At 38.4% G+C, this 19,262-nt stretch overlaps 1 protein-coding gene across 1 annotated transcript; it reads right to left on the bottom strand.

Annotated features, from left to right (window-relative positions):
- Positions 1 to 4,029: 4,029 nt before the first annotated feature.
- Positions 4,030 to 4,992, bottom strand: LOC131597001 (uncharacterized). The gene is made up of 3 exons (XM_058869724.1): positions 4,623 to 4,992; positions 4,365 to 4,561; positions 4,030 to 4,281 (listed from the first exon to the last, which is right to left on the bottom strand). Exons 1-3 carry the CDS (start codon positions 4,990 to 4,992, stop codon positions 4,030 to 4,032), a joined length of 819 nt encoding a protein of 272 aa, XP_058725707.1.
- Between the last annotated feature and the right edge of the window lie 14,270 nt (positions 4,993 to 19,262).

The raw sequence follows: 19,262 nt of genomic DNA, 5'->3' as shown, positions 1-19,262 counted from the left end.
GGAATCCTAAGATTAATTGGCTCAGGTTTAGTTTTCTTCCAGCATGTAGCTGATTAGCCATACAAAGATATCTCTTTGCAACTTGTATGGATCTGGAGCAAAAAACGCACCTTGAGAGCCATAATGCTAGGAATGCAATATGCTCCTCGTCGGAGACTTCTTCCTGCGTTGTGTCATGATACTTCTGAATGAAGGCAGTATAATTAACTGTTGCCTCGTTAAAATTAATGGTATTAGTATCCAGATCATTTGGGTCAAAAGTTTCTCCAATTGGTCGAAGCCCTGTGATAGCAGCTATGTCAAAAAGAGTGGGGGTAACCATTCCACATGGGAGATGGAAAGTATTGTGGGAAGCATCCCAGAAGTGAACCGCTGCTACTAACATGGTTTGGTTATATTCTAATCCCGTTTTGGATAGTTGGATTAAATCGTATATCCCTAATGTTTTCCAGGAAGATGCCTTTTTTCCTTCTACTCTTGTTAGCCAGGCATAATACAGTTTAGGATCTTTTGCTAACGGGATTGACCTAAACACTTTCACGAAATTGGTCATATAATTTAACCTAATTTTCGCCAAAGGCAAAGGGGTTGCAGTCGAAGTTTCTTCTGCATTATTAGGATCTCCTGGAGATGGGTGTTCATCTTCATCTATCTTAATCTTACTAACTAGAGGTCTAGTTTTATAATAAGCAGGAAAGAATTTGTTCATAGAAGGACTGTTGTCTCCTGGTAAAGGACCCATGAAAGCATGAGTTTTTCCAGAAAGTTCAAAAGGAATGATTACCTGAGAAGCGTAGATAGCACGCACCTCTGCAGTATTCGGGTTTGGTATGTGTTCTTGCTCCCCTATCTGTGTAGGATGTTGAAGTTTTAGAACAGGTTGAAGAACATTTGAAGAAGCCATGGATAAGTTTGATTTGGAAAATGGGTTTAGAGATGACCGAAGATATTCTTTTCTGAAGAAAGAATGAGGAAATAGGAGTGAAAGTTATATGAAGATACAAGGTCAAGTATTTAAAGGTTTAACATAAACCCTTTCAAATCTTTTGGGTAAAAGCCAAGAGACACGCGGCGAACGTTGATTTAATCCAACGGCGGTCGAATAATTATTAGCTTTACTCCTAGTATATAGGAGTAATGATCAAGAAGTAAGGTCAGAACGTGGGAATGTAAGTTATGAGAAGACATCTTTGAAAATGACAAGACGTTTTGGAAACAGGGTCATCAATGATTATGACGTCAGTCAACAATCTTGGAACTTTCAAAGATAAGTAAAAATGAAATCTTGTTATAACAAGAAACGCCTATTTCTCTTGTTTTTCGAAACAGGCATTTATTGGGGGCAATTTGTTAGCTGAAGATTTCGTTTGCAAATATGATCCTTCGAAGATTGAAGACTCGAAGGAGGATGGTCACTGATGGCCATCTTTGAAGATAAAAATGGCTCCTGATGGCCATGTTTCGAGAATGAAGTTTTTAGTTGTAACGAAGATAGTGAGCGCTGAAGCTGATAGAAATAAATGTATGTTCGAGACTTAGGCATTTTTACGAAATATGTTAAGTACTGAGGCTTAGCGTGTTTCTCGTGGTATTTTCAAATTTAAATACACAGCCACGCGTCGAAGGAGGATCCAGGCGGGAAGATTTGAAATTCGAAGTAGTTTATATAACTACCCAAAGACAGATGGCGTTCCAAGGATTCTCATAAGAAACGTGGCACTAGATTAGCGTAGGACCGTTAAGGTCGAAAGTAGTATAAATAAGGGTTCTAATGTTAGGATTCAGGGTGTTCATTTTGTACAAATTGTAACAGCCCGAGCCTTCGGCGTTCCCGGCACTGTCACCGCACGATCTTCTCTACCCCCCTCACTAGTAGAGTTTTTGCCTTTCGTGGGAATCGAACCATGTACCCTGGGGTTCAAGTACATGTTCAATCCATTCCCACTACCAATTGAGCTAGTAGCTCAATTGGTAGTGGGAATGGATTGAACATGTACTTGAACCCCAGGGTACATGGTTCGATTCCCACGAAAGGCAAAAACTCTACTAGTGAGGGGGGTAGAGAAGATCGTGCGGTGACAGTGCCGGGAACGCCGAAGGCTCGGGCTGTTACATTAAAAGGCGCTCAATTGGTAGTGGGAATGGATTGAACATGTACTTGAACCCCAGGGTACATGGTTCGATTCCCACGAAAGGCAAAAACTCTACTAGTGAGGGGGGTAGAGAAGATCGTGCGGTGACAGTGCCGGGAACGCCGAAGGCTCGGGCTGTTACATTAAAAGGCGCCTTTTAATGTAACAGCCCGAGCCTTCGGCGTTCCCGGCACTGTCACCGCACGATCTTCTCTACCCCCCTCACTAGTAGAGTTTTTGCCTTTCGTGGGAATCGAACCATGTACCCTGGGGTTCAAGTACATGTTCAATCCATTCCCACTACCAATTGAGCTACTAGCTCAATTGGTAGTGGGAATGGATTGAACATGTACTTGAACCCCAGGGTACATGGTTCGATTCCCACGAAAGGCAAAAACTCTACTAGTGAGGGGGGTAGAGAAGATCGTGCGGTGACAGTGCCGGGAACGCCGAAGGCTCGGGCTGTTACACAAATCACTCACATATTACTCAAGTATCAAGTGTTAACAGAAAGAGTTCGCTGAGAAATGTACGTAGGACACCAACCCCATTTCAATACAAGTATATTTTACTTTATTTAAATATCTTTCGATATTACTGTATTTCGTTTACTTTCTGCTATTTACATTCTTGCATTCTTTAACTTCATGTTATTTATCTTCGAAACATTTAACATTTCTGCACTTTAACTTTCTTGCACATTTATAGTTTTTTTCGTTTTATATATATTGTTCGAAACTTACCTTTTTCGCTAAAGTTATATTCATACGTATAAGAAAGTGATTGATAATCTTTATTGTTTCGATTAAGTATTGCTTATTTTCAAGACAAATCATTTACAAACATGATTCGTATCATCACGAATAACAACCTATTTGACTATGTCCTAGGATCAATCTAGTCGATCCTGCGAGTAACCAAATCATATTTATTATAGTTTGGAAGACTAGCGGTTGTTTACCGGAAATCACCGTAAACAATCACAAATTTTATTTGTGGGATAGTATTCCTTATTTCATATCCAGAAATTTTAGTAACAATAAAATAGACATTAGCGAGCAGACATGGGCTTGGGCCAATCTTCATACAGGGTTCTAAAACAACCCATAACACCTCCAAGAAATCAGGTCATACTTACTCCAATATTGTTGGAGTAGCTAGAGTAAATTCATCTTGAGATTACGCAATCAAAACACACAACCAGTTTAACAACTGAAAAACAAAATTCTAAAATAGAAACTGTTGCTCAATTCAGTTTAAAATTTGAGGATGTTAAGACATCTGCTTTGACATCTTTGCAAAACATCCTAACAATATGTTTTACCAAAATTGCTGCCAACACAGAACCAACAAACTCCCCCTTTAGAAAATTTTAGCTAAAACATCATTAGGTCACATACTCAAGAACAGACATCAATCAGAACAGCACAACAACACTTAACATAACATAAAATTTTCGGACATCACATGTTCCCCCTCAACATACTATTACTCCCCCTTTAACTCATCATGCTCCCCCTCAGCTCACCATATTTAATAGCAGACTATTAACGTTCTAGGAAATAACCAGTCTATGAAATACTCCCCCTTTTTAGACATAATATGCCAAAATTAAGAGTAAGAAAATAATAAAGGTAGTTTGCAGAGTACAACAAAAATTTTGAGCACACACAGGTGCCAAAAACAACAAAGCACCAAAAAAGACCACAATTACTAGCCAAGTTCTAGCTGTCTTCTGGACCAGCAGACTCGGTAGCTTCAGAACTATCTTCTTCATCATCCGACTTTCCTCCTTCAGAGTCCACTTCCTCACCAGCACTGTCATCCTTTTTCAGATCCTTGATCATCTTTTCAATTTAATTTTCCTTGCAGAGCTAACCCTGATAACTTCATCAAGTTATTTGCAGGCCTCCACAAGTTCAGAAATCATCCCAGCCTTGGTTGAGGTCTTGCTCTCAACAGATGCAGATGTCAAGGCAATGTCAGGGACATGTTTACCTACAACTAATTTAAAATGAAGGGACAAAACAGACTTCCTTTTTGGCATTGCATCAGTATCACGAAGAATCCCAAGATGTTGGCTTAGGATAATACCACATATGATAGTAGGAAAGGAAATTGGCATCTTTACTGCGCATGAGCCAACATGCTTCACAATTAATAAAAAATTTAGGCACTATAATCGAAGGCCTTTTTTCTTCCAACTGCACAAATAAATTTTCCCAAACTCACAGAGATAACTGAAGAGTTGTTAGTATGAACCCAGTTTGCAACACCAATGCTATGCATAATGGCATATTTGACACTCAATTTGCTAGCTGGTAGTTTGTCCTTCAGATATCTGTTGATAACACTCGGTGAGAATTCAACACATCTGCCTCTAACATACACTTTCTTGAACTCTTTACTTCTGGGGTCAGCATAATCCACTGGAATATTAACAATGAACTCCTTTACAAGTCCCTCATAATATTTTCCAAATCAAGATACAGTCTTTATCTCGGACCTTCCATTGGTCAACATTTTCCTTGGAATGGAAAGAAATGTTGTCCATAGGGGCATCGAGCATGTGGACTGAGAGGTTCTTCATCTCATATTTTTTCTTAATCAAGATGTCTTGGACATCATCTTCAGTATCACTTTCTGAATTAGCAGTGTCCCTAATCTTCCTCTTTTTGAAGTTAGGAATCTCTTTACTCAAAGGCTTTGAGGGACCATACCTAGTATTTGTCTTGGTGGGGGTGAAGGTAGCCACAACCTTACCTTTTCTGGACCTGAGTTTCTTAGTGAGACCAGGCATCATAATAGTGATAAGGTCGTTGTCAGATAACTCATCAAGATTCACCATATCCTCTGTCATAGGATTTTGAGGTTCCCATGACTGAAGTATGACGAGTGACAAAAGATTTCTTTCCTACAGAGAACTTTTCTATCCCTTGTTCATCACTGATTCTGACTTCCTCTATAGCTACAATAGCAAGTTTGGTAAGCTTCCCTTCCCCCCAACATTATCCACGCCAGACAAGGTAGTAGTATCATGAGGATTAGTGCTCGTGTTTGTCTCAGCAGGCATTTGAGAGGTCTCATCCACAGTTATACCTAAAGTCTGAGAAACAATCTTTCTAATGTGTCAATCAACAGCCACAATATTATTCTTTGAGGCATTAAGGCAAGATGGTTCAACATTTGGTTTAGAAACGTTACCTCTAAGGAGAACGGAGTTTGCTTGCGATGACCTTGCATAAGGCAATTTTGCCCTCTTGAACTCCATTGCTGAGCACAGAACAATGGACAATGGGACAACATCGATTACCTCATTGCGAGAAGGTGATACTGGGTGGATATTAGACCTAGATACATCTTCTTCACCAGATGCATGTTTAGCAGAAGACGGACCACAATGTTGAGACATCCTTGCGAATTTGTACACTAGAAATCGTTGACGAATAGATCCTCTTTGGGTTACGAAGATGAGAAAGTTGTTGAAGAGAGATAGAGAGAGAGAGATAGATTGGCACGAGGGAAGATAATCGAAAATGATTTGAATAGATTGATTTTGATGAGTACTTGTTAAATTTTTTGGCCCTAAAATAGCATTTGTGTTATACAAAAAAAATGATATAAGAAAATTTTGATGATATTCCCGCAAGCTTTTAATTGCAATAAACCCTTGTATATGTCACCGTCTAGTTTTCTTCTCGGGACCTTGAAGTCTTTAATTATAATATTGACACCTTTATTTTGAGATCGAAATACATGATCTTTAATCTGCGTAGTTTGTAGACCAGGGTGATAGAGTAGGCCATCATATTTTTACTTCATTTTCTTAACATAATGTCGAGGCATCTTATCAGGCATTTCACTAGACACAGCATAATTAACACATATTTGAGTGCCCATAAGTTCACTTTCTTCTTTCTTCAGGCAAAAGTGGCTTAGTCCTTGAGGGACCCATGTGTAACAGTCGAGTTTAGTCCTGAATACTCTCATCACCATTTCACTTTTCTTATTCAATAAGATACACTCAGTTTTAGAGAAATTTACTTTGTACTCCTGATTACATAATTGACTTATACTTATCAGATTAGTTGTCAACCCTTTTACAAGTAGCACATCATTCAGGTTTGGTCCTACGAGCGCTTTAGACCTCCAACTCCTTTGATTTTACCTTTGGTGCCATCACCAAAGGTTGCATAGCTAGTGGAATAAGGTCTGACATCCATCAGCAGATTCCTGCTGTATGTCATATGCCTCGAACAACCAGTGTCAAAGTACCAAATATCTTTGGCTAGACATCTGATTGAGGTATGATCCATAAGACTAGTAACTTTATTTTTAGGGACCCGGTGCTTTATTTTCTTGCTATTTGATCCTGCCTTGTCAACCTTGAGAGGAAGGGTAGCATTAGGGAAGTCATACAACCTAAAACAAAAAGGTCTTATATGACCAAATAGAACACAATGATGGCATCTCCAGTGCTGGAACTTTTTCTTGGTATGGATGACATTACTCTTGCCATGATGTTGAGAAAACTGACTCGACAGTTTTGGTTCGGACTTGAGTTAAATGGAATCTGAAACAGGTCTCTTGTTTCCATAGAATCCTAATCCACTCATGTCTCCTGTTGCTCTTCCCATTTGTAGGATCTCATCTAGCAAGTTAGTCTCATTATTCAGCATCCTGGTAGACCTGTGAACCTTGTCAAGTTCAGACTTTAGAGAGACCTCTTCTTCCAATCTGGTCATAGTTTTCATCTGGTCTTCTCTTTCTGTTTTTAGATTGTGTATGAGATCTTTTTGTTTCTCACTTATTTGATATAGTTTTTTGAATGATGCACCCAATTCATCATAAGTTAGCTCATCATCACTTGAGGTTTTAGTTGTCACCCATCTTCCAGTCAAGGCTTTCACATGCCTGCTGGATTTTTCATCACCGTTACTTTCAGACCCCTCTTTAGTCCAAGTTATAGATGACCCCCTTCTTCTATTTCTTGATGTATGTAGGACATTCAATTTTAGAATGTCCAAGACCTTCACATTCATCGCACTGTATACCCTTTTCTTGCAAGGACTTATCTTCAGCTTTCCTTCTTCAAGCATCATTCAATTTGAAGATGTTAGGTGAGTGGTCCTGGACATTTGATCTTGGATTTCTGCCCATCTTCTTCATTACCCTGTTGAATTGTCTTCCAAGCAGAACTATGGCATTGGATATTCCTTCATCTGAATCCAGATCACATTCTTTCATACCGACTTTAGTGTTGACAACAAAAGATGTGCTTTTTTTTATCGGCTCTATCATTGATGCTTAACTCAAATGTCTGAAGCGATCCTACTAGATCATCCAATCTCATCCAATTAATGTCTTGAACTTCTTCGATAGCAGGCACCTTCATGTAAAATCTCTTGGGAAGGGACCTGAGCATCTTTCTTATCAGTTTTTCTTCTGGTATCTTTTCTCCTAATGCACTGGATGCCTAGCTATCTTAAGAACATTCATATGAAAGTCATGAATAATTTCATCATCTTTCATCCTTATATTCTCAAATTGGGTGGTTAGAAGCTGAAGTCTTGACATCTTCACTTTGGACGTGCCTTCATGGGCAGTTTTGAGAATTTCCCATGCATCCTTAGCTACTTCACATGTGTTCACCAACCTAAAGATGTTCTTGTCAATTCCATTGAAGATGGCATTTAGGGATTTAGAATTTCCAAGAGCTAGTTCATCCTCTTCTTTCTCCCATTATTCTTCAGGCTTCAGCACGGTAGTGGGCTGTTTATCTTCTCCTATAACAACAGGATGCTTCCATCCTTTCAAGACTGCCTTCCAAGCCTGACTGTCTATAGACTTCAATAAAGTCACAATGTGAGGTTTCTAGTAGACATAATTGCTTCGATCCAGAAAATGTGGTATGTTCAAAAATCCTCCTTTCTTGTCCATCATACCAGAAAGTAACCTCCCTAGATCTCACCCAGGTGTAGAGCAGGATGCCTGCTCTGATACCAATTGAAATTCTGGTATCAGATATGTGATGTCGAATGAGATGTCACGAGGAATTGTTTACCCAGTTCAGAACATCCTTCCTACTTTGGGGGCTACCAAGCCCGGATGAAATCAATATACGATAGTATCAATTCGAAACTAAACTTCCCAATTTACAATTTCTCACTTAATCATTACCCTTCCTATGACTTCTACCTAAGACTCACCTAGGTATGAGGCCCTCCTCAAATTCCCTCCTCCACAAACCCATGACAAATAACACAAACAATAAAACGGAAGACACTATTTCAAGACACATAATTCTCAATGCTTAAAAGCTTATGAGAACGACACTACTCTCCTTGCTTAACAGCTTCAGTGATTAAACCAGCATTCAACACCTACAGGTTTGTGAATGCACACATATGAAAATTACAACACAAAGTCCTTAAAAAACACCCTCTATAATTATGATTAAATGGTCTTTTATAGAACAGCAGTAGCGTGCAGACATTAGCGAGCAGACATGGGCTTGGGCCATTCTTCAAATAGGGTTCTAGAACAACCCATATCACCTCCAAGAAATCAAGTCATACTTACTCCAATATTGTAGGAGTACCTAGAGTAAATTCATCATGAGATTACGCAATAAAAACACACAACCAGTTAAACAACTGAAATTACTGCCAACACAGAACCAACATTGAGCATAATGTGAAGGATATAAAAGTCAAGTTTGTTGAGCCAAAATGCATTAAAATTAGTGTAAGAACTAATTCAAGTGATGAAGAAAATGAGGATGCTGCTGTAAATTTTAATTATCAATTATATTAATTTGGATTTTACGACAACCTTTGCAAGAAATGACCAAAATGCTCTTCATTGGGAAATGTCTATTTCACCTTTATTCTTATAATTTAATAAAATTTTAATCACATTTTTTTAGTAGACAAAAAGACTCGGTTGTGATTTAATCCTTATGAAGGTAACAAGCAAATAAAAGATAAAAGGGTTTAGATTTAATCCTCAGGTCAAGTATTAAGAATTATTCAAGAAGGAAGATGATGAAGACGTGGAGACCATGTTTTCTAGATTCCAAACTTTAGACTCTAGACTAAAGCTATACCATTATTATTGATCATATAAACAAAATACTCAAAGATTATGTATAAGAAATAGAGATCAATGTTAACTACTATTTGTCATACCCCAATTTTTGACCCTAAGATCCTATACCATTCATATCTCAATCACTAATCAAGAGCTTCACTTGGAAGTTTTGTTTGTGGTGTTGCACTCACCTCATCAAGAAGAGGGACCATCAAGCACCAATGATTGTTTATCTTGTATGCATATTATACTAACCCAAATACCAAAAATATTGCTTTGTTTCTTTGTAGGCTTTTGTTTTGTAGGTACCAAGCCAAGACATGCAATAAACAAGGCATTTTTCACATTTTTGACTGATGAAATCGATTTCTCTACTGGGTAAATCGATTTCCCTGCAGCAATCTTCAACAAAATCACATTCTGGACAGCATGAAATCGATTTCCCTCCTGGGTAAATCGATTTCCCTAGTGTATTTTGCGCCAATTTCTCTTCTGGAACAGAGTGAAATCGATTGCACTCCTGGGGAAATCGATTTCCTTAAGGCGAAATTCAAAAAATATAAGGAGGGAAGCTTGACATTACTTTGGCACCTTTTTCTTTGATCATTTTACCAATTTTCCACCTCATCAAAATAATTCTCTTCATTAAACCCACTTAAACCTCATTTTACCATTTAATTGCCACTTTAATCACCAATTAAACACAAGCTAATTACCAAATGCAAAAAGACCAAATTACCACTACTCTTGCTCTCATCCTATAAATAGAGCCCACTACTCTCTCATTTCTCAAGCTTTTGAGAGCCAAAAAACCTCTTGCAATTTCTCTCCTCATTCCTACCAAATTCACCAAAGCTCTTCATTCTTTCATAAAGTTTGTGAGTTACATCTTGAACCTCACAAACTTTGAGCTAAACCACCATCCATTTCACTCTTTTTTCTTCAATTGTTGAGAGATCAAGATTTGTGTTGGTGATTCTTGAAGTAGATCCAAGTTTTGTTCAAGATTTGGTAAATTTTCTTCATCCTTTTTGTATATCATGATGTAGATCCTTGTTGCTTGTGTGTGATGCATCTTTGATGCTATATTGGTGCTATTTGATGGTGATTTGATGGAAAATTCGTGCTCCAATTGATGTTTGATCATAAGGTGTTTGTACATTTGTTCAAGTCAAGTTTTATGCCTCTAAATGCTGTCTTTGCTGATTTTTACACTGAGGAAATCGATTTCCTTAAGGCTGAAATCGATTTCCTGCTGAGCGTGACTTGTTTTTTTTTGAAAACTGCACTATGGAAATCGATTTCCCTCTGCATGAAATCGATTTCCTGCTGGCAGAATGTGGTTTTTTGCCTTTTTTATGCTTGTTTTGGTTTCCTACTTCCTCCACTTCATTAATATCATTGGATCTAGGATGTTGATAGGTTTGAAATGACCTAATCCATAATATTAGATGAATGATATTAATGATAGTGTGAGTTGATTACCTTTTGTGAATTTTATTCTTCTTCCTCCATTTCATTAATATCATTGGATCTAGGATGTTGATAGGTTTGAAAGAACCAAATCCATAATATTAGATGAATGATATTAATGATAGTGTGAGTTGATTATCTTTATGCATTTTATCTTCTCCTTCTCTTTTTTTTCTTTTGATCGATGAAAGTCTTAATACTTTGAGAATTCTTATGGATTCTTAGTAAAGACTAGATCGTTACCTATTTTCTTTTCGTGCGGTATTGCTTTCGGAAGGCGATCTACATATCGTTCTTCTCGCATGCATTAGCACATAAAGTTTTGACCGGCCTCGTTGTAGGGTGATTTCTACATAAATCACTTGGCGATCTGCTTAACATAGCGCAATATTTTGTGTCCCGAATAAAAAAGGATCAAACATGGAAGAGAATTGTATGCGGTTGATTTAAGACTTGTGGAGGTTCTTATCGTGTAGTCGCTATGATTCTATCAAGCTTCTGATAAACCCCATTAAATTTAAATCCGAGTACATCATTCACTCACCATCGATCTTCATTACTAACTTTGATAACATACTTGACAAGTTTCAAGATGGTTATCTTTAACATCTAACAACTAACTTTAATTTCCGCCAGTTATTATACCGCTCTTTATATTTCTCGCTTTATCGCTTTATTTTATCATTTCATCATATTTACATTCCGCCATTTTCTCTTTGTCCATTTGGACGTTTATAATTCCGCTATTTTCTCTTTGTCCACTTGGACATATGTTTATGCTTCCGCTATTTTTCTTTTGTCCACTTGGACCATACTTTACTTTTATGCTAAAACACTAATAAACAACCAAAAATCTAAAAAACACATAAGGCTCTCTTTGGACTATCGGTTACTATCCCTAGCATTTTGGAGATTCGGACTTATGGACCTAGTGCCTCTGGACTCTTATTCTGTTATTACTCTGCTGTTATTCTGTCTGTCTGGCATTGGATTGTTGTCTGTTTGTATGTGCAGGTATTTCCTTGAAAGCCCTTGATGGTTAATTCCAAGGCATTGAGATAAGGATTTTACCCGAAAACAGCCGTTACTCTGCCTGATTTTCGTCAGAATTTTCAATGTGCTTCATGCAAAGTGGTGCTAAGATAATAAGTTCATCTGGATCCCCCAAGTGTTAATGTGTTGGTATTGATAATTCCAAAGGATGGGAAATCTACCTTGACTCCTAATGTCAAGTGTTGGCTTCTTATTTCGGTTAGACCGTTTCTTTCCTTAGCTTTTATTTTACGCAATAGGATAGCCTCTTCATCTCCTCCCCTTCTTAAATTTTCAAAATCTTCTCCCTTTTTCAAAAACCTTCTTATGTTTGCAACCTTTTCAAAACCTTTTCTCAAAAAATATCTTTCGCCCTTAGTGGCTTTTCTTCAAAAGTTTAGACACCGTTAATTGTCGAAACAAGTGGTTATACCCCACGATTTTGAAATTGATTGATATAATGAGATCTTTTCCGCGTGAGAGAGCTAGTGGCATACTCGTCGATTTTATCCGAGTTGGAGCCCTTCTTTCATTTGCGATGCAAAGAACTTGTTTGTTCTCATGCTCAAGATCAATGGCTGAGTATTTCTCTCTGACTACGATAAAGTGTTTATTCGTTTTAAAAAAACGTTTTCCCTTTAAGCGGAACTACATTAGCTCTGACTTCTCCATTGCACCGAGGAGGTATGTAGGCACAAGGCTTAACGTCTTGCCGAGCTTATTTTAAAAATAAAACAAACCCTTTTTTAGCACACACACACACAGATTTTCAAAAAGGTTCCTGTGGAGTACCACAGATATGAGGGGTGCTTTAAACCTTCCCCTCATATAATCAACACCCGTACCTGAGATCTCTTTCTTGTTTTAAAAACAAAACTTTGGGTTTTACGTTCTTTTCCCTTTTCCTTTGAAAAAATAAAGCGCGGTGGCGATTTCAAACGGAATATTGATTCGAGTCAATTTCATGGCTTCGATATCAGATTTTCCCCGCTACAGAAAAATGGCGACTTCACTGGGGATCCAGTTTTTAAGTGTGTTAAGCCTATTTTTGTTTATCTGTGTGTTTTTATCTGTATATATTATTGTGTGCTTTGTTTGTTTATCTTCTTTTTTCTTTTTGGTGCTCGATGGTTCCTCTGTGATGAGATAAAGTTCTAACCCGAACTTTGGTGAGTAACTTGAGATAGGAGGTGGTAAGACCAATAGTCGCATGTCAGGAGCAATCCTTACCATGAGCGTCATATGGTGGAACCCCAATCAGTGGAGGCCTCATGGAAGGTAGTAGAGGTTGTTGCGAACCATCGTGATAACGCTATTACTTTCAATAGTGAGTGTCCGTAGAAGCTGAATGGCCTAGAACCCATTTAACCCATCTAAGCCTTTTTAGGATGTAGCGCAGAAACAAGGTCAAGTACCAATTTGAGCTTGTTGTCATGCGATACTACGCTCAGACGAGGTCTTTTTAGGCATATTATTGGCGCCCATGAGCAATTGTGCGTGCCGGTAATATCCGATAGAAGATTGAAAACTCTGGGAACCTTTGTAGAACCCGATTGGCAGGTACAAAATTCCCTAGATCATACCTTTTGGGATGGTTAGACCCATGGCTCCATGCTCGTGACGTCGAACCTTTGAACTATGATCTTATGCGACCTTGCATGCTCTTGATTGTGGTTGATGCATAAACCATGCATTCATGCATCCATGAAAACTCTTTTTCTTTTGATTTTCAAGGAACTTAGAGGTCTTTCCTTCTAAACATCATAAGTTTCATCAAACTCAATGGATCTTGGGTGTTGATGGGGTGAAAACTCTAATCCACCAAAATGGATGATTGATTTTGATGATAACTTAATCGAAGCTTTAGTCCAATGTTGAGTGTTTTCAAGTTAATATCTCAAGTTCCTTGAAACTCAAAAATAAAAAATAAACAAAAAAACAAATCATCTGCATTGCATGCATCATTCTGCATTTGGTTCTGCTTTCTAAAGAAGTTTTCCAGATCCTTATTTCCTTTCTCCTGGTATCATCAGTACAACGCTCGTGCTAAGAAGAAATGGAAAGTATCAAACAAGAGATTCTCGAGCTCCGTGAAGAGGTGGTTACTCTGAAGGCTGGTATGTAGCATCTAACTACTCTGGTTGAGGCTCTAGTTGCTTCCCAAGTCAATCCTCCTATGATGGAAGAAAGGATGGCAAAGGTCTTTCTTGAAACTCTGAACTCGTTTTTTCCCAAGGGGACGGTAGTCAGTACACCTGCTGACTTCCACAGAGAGGTGGATATGAAAGCGCTTCTAGAAAAGGATGTCCGAAAGGAATGTTTGTTTGAAGAAGGTAACTCAGCTGGTAGTATGAAGAAGTTTGGTAATGACTTTTCAAAGAAGAGAATCAGGGGAGGAAACAATCATCACCAACATCAGCATGTTTCCTATGTCATTCCTGTATCCAATTCAATTCATGCAATCCCAGATTATCAGCAGAATGCTCATCAACAAGATTCTCCACCGAACGAGCAAAATCAACCTCAAAAGGGGAATTTTGATCCTATCCCCATGACTTACGCAGAATTGTTCCCTGCTCTAGTTCATAAGAATTTGGTTCAGACAAGGTCACCACCTCCAATTCCCGAGAAGATTCCTTGGTGGTACAATGCTAATGTCACTTGTGCTTTTCATCAGAATGCTCCTGGACATGACTTAGATAATTGTTGGCCTCTAAAAAATGAAGTTCAAAGATTAATCCATGCTGGTATTTTGACTTTCCAAGATGTTGGTTATGATGTTCAAGCCAATTCTTTGCCAAAGCATGATTGAATCACTATTGATGGTAGCCTGAAGCTCGAAAGATGTTTCGTTCAGCATACGCCCAGATGGAGAGAGTTTTTCTCAGTTTTTAGTATTCTTATTGATTTCCATTTGTAATATTTCTTGTTTTTCAATGCATTGTTTGCATGTAGAAACTTGTTTATTTTTGAATGTTAATGCTAATACAATGATAATGTTTGTCTTGAAGTAATTCATTCGTTTCACTCATGCTTATTTGTTTTTATGCATTATGATACCAATTGCTTTTTCCAAACTCTTGCTTATGCAAAGATTGGAGGGAGGATGATGATCTGAAAACGCAAAATTTCTGGTTGTATGCTTTTGAATAAGACCCTGCTAATGATGTACAGGCATTGTTTCAAATTTCCAAACACCGGAGATATAAGGAAGATAATCCCTTGTTAACCCCTTTGAGCCTTGAAGTAGGAGTTTTATTTTCTAAACGAAAAACCCTAATTTTTAACCTGGGGCAGGGTAGTGTTCAGTTAATTTGACCGAGTGTTCATATTTCAAAAAGGATTGTGCATCCAAAAGTCAAGCACTTCATATCCACATCAAAGGATGGATCATGGGAAACCACAATGGTTATTCCCCGCACATCAAAAGGCTGGAAAATGTGAAACCACAATGGTTATCCTTCATCCGCCAAGAAATGAGGCAGTCACAACCCTCTCAACAAGTCAAGACAAAGTCAATATCATACGATTTGTTCAAATCAAAAGAATGAAAGAAAAAGTGAAAAAAAAAAGAAAGAAAAAAGCTCGCTAAGTCAAAAACTTGAAAACAAGTGACTTAGGCAAAAGTTAGAGCATCCCGCTGGACGACCAATTCAAAAGAATCAGTCCAGGCAAAAGTTAGGGAAATAAAAAAAAAATTAAAAAAAAAAGGAAAAAGTGAAAAGTGAAAAGAAAGGACTACAAAGCAAAAGTCCTCAAAAATGAACAAATCTGTGTGAATACAAAAATGAAGACAAAAGGGTGACTGCTACTCCAAGAAAGCTTCATTAGGTCCTTAATGGCACAAAATCCTTGTGAGAGATGAATACTCATGTTGAGTTAACTGAACATAGGACTGGAGAACATCACGAAGATGGGGTGGGCTAAATAAACTTTGAGCCTAAAAATCTTTTTTTCTGAAAAACCGTGAACCAGGCCACGTTACAACCCTCAAAAGTCCTAATTGAAGCAGGGTTTATTTCGAAAGCATACTTAAACAAGAAAGCGTTCCTGACTCCTATCGGTTATGCTGAAAACTTGTGTTGGTATCATATGCATACAAAAATCAATGTCATCTCTTAACTGGTGATTCATTCACAAGGTTTTGTGACATCTTTTCAATAAAACTTCAAGACTTACATAATTGTTGCATTTTCATTATCATTCTCAGAATAAACATTTTTCTGCTTGTAAATATTTGTTTGACATCCAGGAAGTTTACATCTGATCATCAATAGAAAACTAAAACATTGCCAGGGGCATGTTGTTTTCCCAGTATAATGCTTTTGCAAGTTTGATTACCATCATGGGGCAAAGCTCGAAGATTTTGTCGAGTAAAAGAATGTGCCAAGTTTAGTCAATCTGGGGCAGCTACGTCGAGATTTGACAAATCTCTCCAAGAATCTGTTGATCTGGGGCAGATTATTCCAAGTCTTCATGATGCCAAGGATCTCTATGAACCTTTTTGAGGTAGTTTCCTTTCATAGACTATGTAGTCTGGGGCAAGTTGTGAATCAGAAGTTACCTTGATCACCTCATTAGCTTGAAGTACAAAGGTTGTTGCCCTGATTAGTCCAGAGTATGTCACTCTCTACCAAGAAGTTTTGAGACAACGGTTGACTGTTGGGTTTTCTTTCTCACCTTGTGTTGAGTTTTGAACTAAAATCCCCTGCATGTTAACTTGTTTGCTTTGATGTTAACTTCTTATTTCCTCTGCAAGTTCAGAATGGTGATTGTCTCCAAAGAAATTTTCTCTGATTCCCCATAATAGAGTTTGAGGTGTTGTCCGATCTTTTTGATAAGAAGAAGATGATCTGTAAATTCCTCGCAGAGATTGATAATCCCCACTGAGTGTGTTCTTCGTGGAAGAATTTTGCTTCGGTGTTCCTCCTCAGCTCATTTGTCAGGATGGAATTAATCCCCATTTGAGTTTATTCCTCAAGGGGCAAAGCTTTGTTTGACCGTTTCTATCCAGCTTGTTCTTGGAGTTGAACTTTGGTCTCTTGCAATACTATTTTGAACCTCTCTAGGCTGGGAAACCTAGATTGAGAAGGCATTTATTTTGCACCTCTTGAGGATTATGCTTTCCTCTATAATGGAGAACTTGTTTGTGATTAATGTTCCTGTCAGATATCGAAAGATTTATTTTCCAGCAGTGATGTTACTGCACTCCCTTGGAATTTGTGCTTGAAAGCAAGGGGCAGGTTTTGACTTTGAGCAACTTATGTTGTCCCCATCATGTTTTGGTTGACAACAAATTGAAGCCTCTTTATTTGAGCAAGTTTGTGCGTCTCCACATATCAATCTTATCTTCAAATCAAGTGATGATCTCTCATACTTTATGAACTTCTTGATTCCAAAAGGAAGAAGCTCAACGAATGGCAGTCTCTTTCAGCAGAAGACAGTTCGTTCCGCTTAAGGATTTCTCGATAGGGTCGGCAAATGGCAGTCTCTTTCAGCAGAAGACAGTTTGTTCCCTTTGAGATAACGGATGGCAGTCTTCTTCATGAAGACAGTTCATTTAAGAATTCTTGTTTTAAAGTCAGCAAATGGCAGTCTCCTCCATTAGAAGACAGTTTGCTCACTTTTTCCTAAGATGGGTCAACGAATGGCAGTCTCTTTCAGCAGAAGACAGTTCGTTCCGCTTAAGGATTTCTCGACAGGGTCGGCAAATGGCAGTCTCTTTCAGCAGAAGACAGTTTGTTCCCTTTGAGATAACGGATGGCAGTCTTCTTCATGAAGACAGTTCGTTTAAGAATTCTTGTTTTAAAGTCAGCAAATGGCAGTCTCCTCCATTAGAAGACAGTTTGCTCACTTTTTCCTAAGATGGGTCAACGAATGGCAGTCTCTTTCAGCAGAAGACAGTTCGTTCCGCTTAAGGATTTCTCGATAGGGTCGGCAAATGGCAGTCTCTTTCAGCAGAAGACAGTTTGTTCCCTTTGAGATAACGAATGGCAGTCTTCTTCATGAAGACAGTTTGTTTAAGAATTCTAATTTTAAAGTCAGCAAATGGCGGTCTCCTCCATTAGAAGACAGTTTGCTCACTTTTTCCTAAGATGGGTCAACGAATGGCAGTCTCTTTCAGCAGAAGACAGTTCGTTCCGCTTAAGGATTTCTCGACAGGGTCGGCAAATGGCAGTCTCTTTCAGCAGAAGACAGTTTGTTCCCTTTGAGATAACGGATGGCAGTCTTCTTCATGAAGACAGTTCGTTTAAGAATTCTTATTTTAAAGTCAGCAAATGGCAGTCTCCTCCATTAGAAGACAGTTTGCTCACTTTTTCCTAAGATGGGTCAACGAATGGCAGTCTCTTTCAGCAGAAGACAGTTCGTTCCGCTTAAGGATTTCTCGACAGGGTCGGCAAATGGCAGTCTCTTTCAGCAGAAGACAGTTTGTTCCCTTTGAGATAACGAATGGCAGCCTTCTTCACGAAGACAGTTCGTTTTGCTTAAAGATTCCTCAACAAAGTCAGCAAATGGTAAGTCGCTTCAGTGTAAGTGACAGTTTGCATCCAGTTCCTTTTCTCAAGCCATGTCCTTGATTAAAGAAGAAGTTGATCCCTATTCTCAGCGGCAACTCATTGTTCTCAGCAGCTTATCGTCAACCATTTAGGCGGTAATTCAATTTTCTTCTACCTTCAACTATTGAGTAAGAGGATGGTCCACGAATCAAAATCTTATCGTCAGTGGTATGGCGGTACATCTCTTCATATCATCAGTGGTACGATGGTGTGTTTTCTGTTGACGGAAGATTGGAATTCTGATTCAGAATGCGTACTTTCTCATCCCTAGTGAAAGAGGATACCCCATTTTCTCACCTCCAGCGAAAGGTGATGCTTTAACCTCTCTGGTGCGAAATGTTTTCCCCAGAAAAGTTTCTTTTCCCACCAAATTTTCGTCTCTCCAACAAAGTCCTGCTTTCCCCAGTGGAGTCTCTACTTGCAAGACATTTGTTTCCCCAGCGGAGTTATGGCAAGACATTTGTTTTCCCCAGTGGATCACCTGTTACTCCCCAGTGTTGTCATGCTTTATTATCATCACATGCATTCATTAACATAGCATTGCATCTTAGGATCAAAAATTGTGTCTTATATATTTAAGTCTCTTCGATTTTGTCAAAACGAAGATTTCCAATCATCGTATCTCCAAATCGAAGAAACTTAAATAGGGGCATCTGTCATACCCCAATTTTTGACCCTAAGATCCTATACCATTCATATCTCAATCACTAATCAAGAGCTTCACTTGGAAGTTTTGTTTGTGGTGTTGCACTCACCTCATCAAGAAGAGGGACCATCAAGCACCAATGATTGTTTATCTTGTATGCATATTATTCTAACCCAAATACCAAAAATATTGCTTTGTTTCTTTGTAGGCTTTTGTTTTGTAGGTACCAAGCCAAGACATGCAATAAACAAGGCATTTTTCACATTTTTGACTGATGAAATCAATTTCCCTACTGGGTAAATCGATTTCCCTGCAGCAATCTTCAACAAA

Source organism: Vicia villosa, linkage group LG4 (assembly GCF_029867415.1).
Source record: "Vicia villosa cultivar HV-30 ecotype Madison, WI linkage group LG4, Vvil1.0, whole genome shotgun sequence".
Lineage (NCBI taxonomy): Eukaryota > Viridiplantae > Streptophyta > Magnoliopsida > Fabales > Fabaceae > Vicia > Vicia villosa.
Note: the sequence above shows the minus strand (reverse complement) of the source record. Positions and strands in the feature narration are given on the sequence as shown.

Coding starts and splice junctions, on each gene's coding strand:
- LOC131597001 (XM_058869724.1), bottom strand. CDS start 4,992: ATGACAGAGGATATGGTGAATCTTGATGAGTTATCTGACAACGACCTT. Junction 4,562..4,622: donor GAAGGTCCGAGATAAAGACT/GTATCTTGATTT, acceptor TTAATATTCCAG/TGGATTATGCTGACCCCAGA. Junction 4,282..4,364: donor ACAACTCTTCAGTTATCTCT/GTGAGTTTGGGA, acceptor TTAATTGTGAAG/CATGTTGGCTCATGCGCAGT.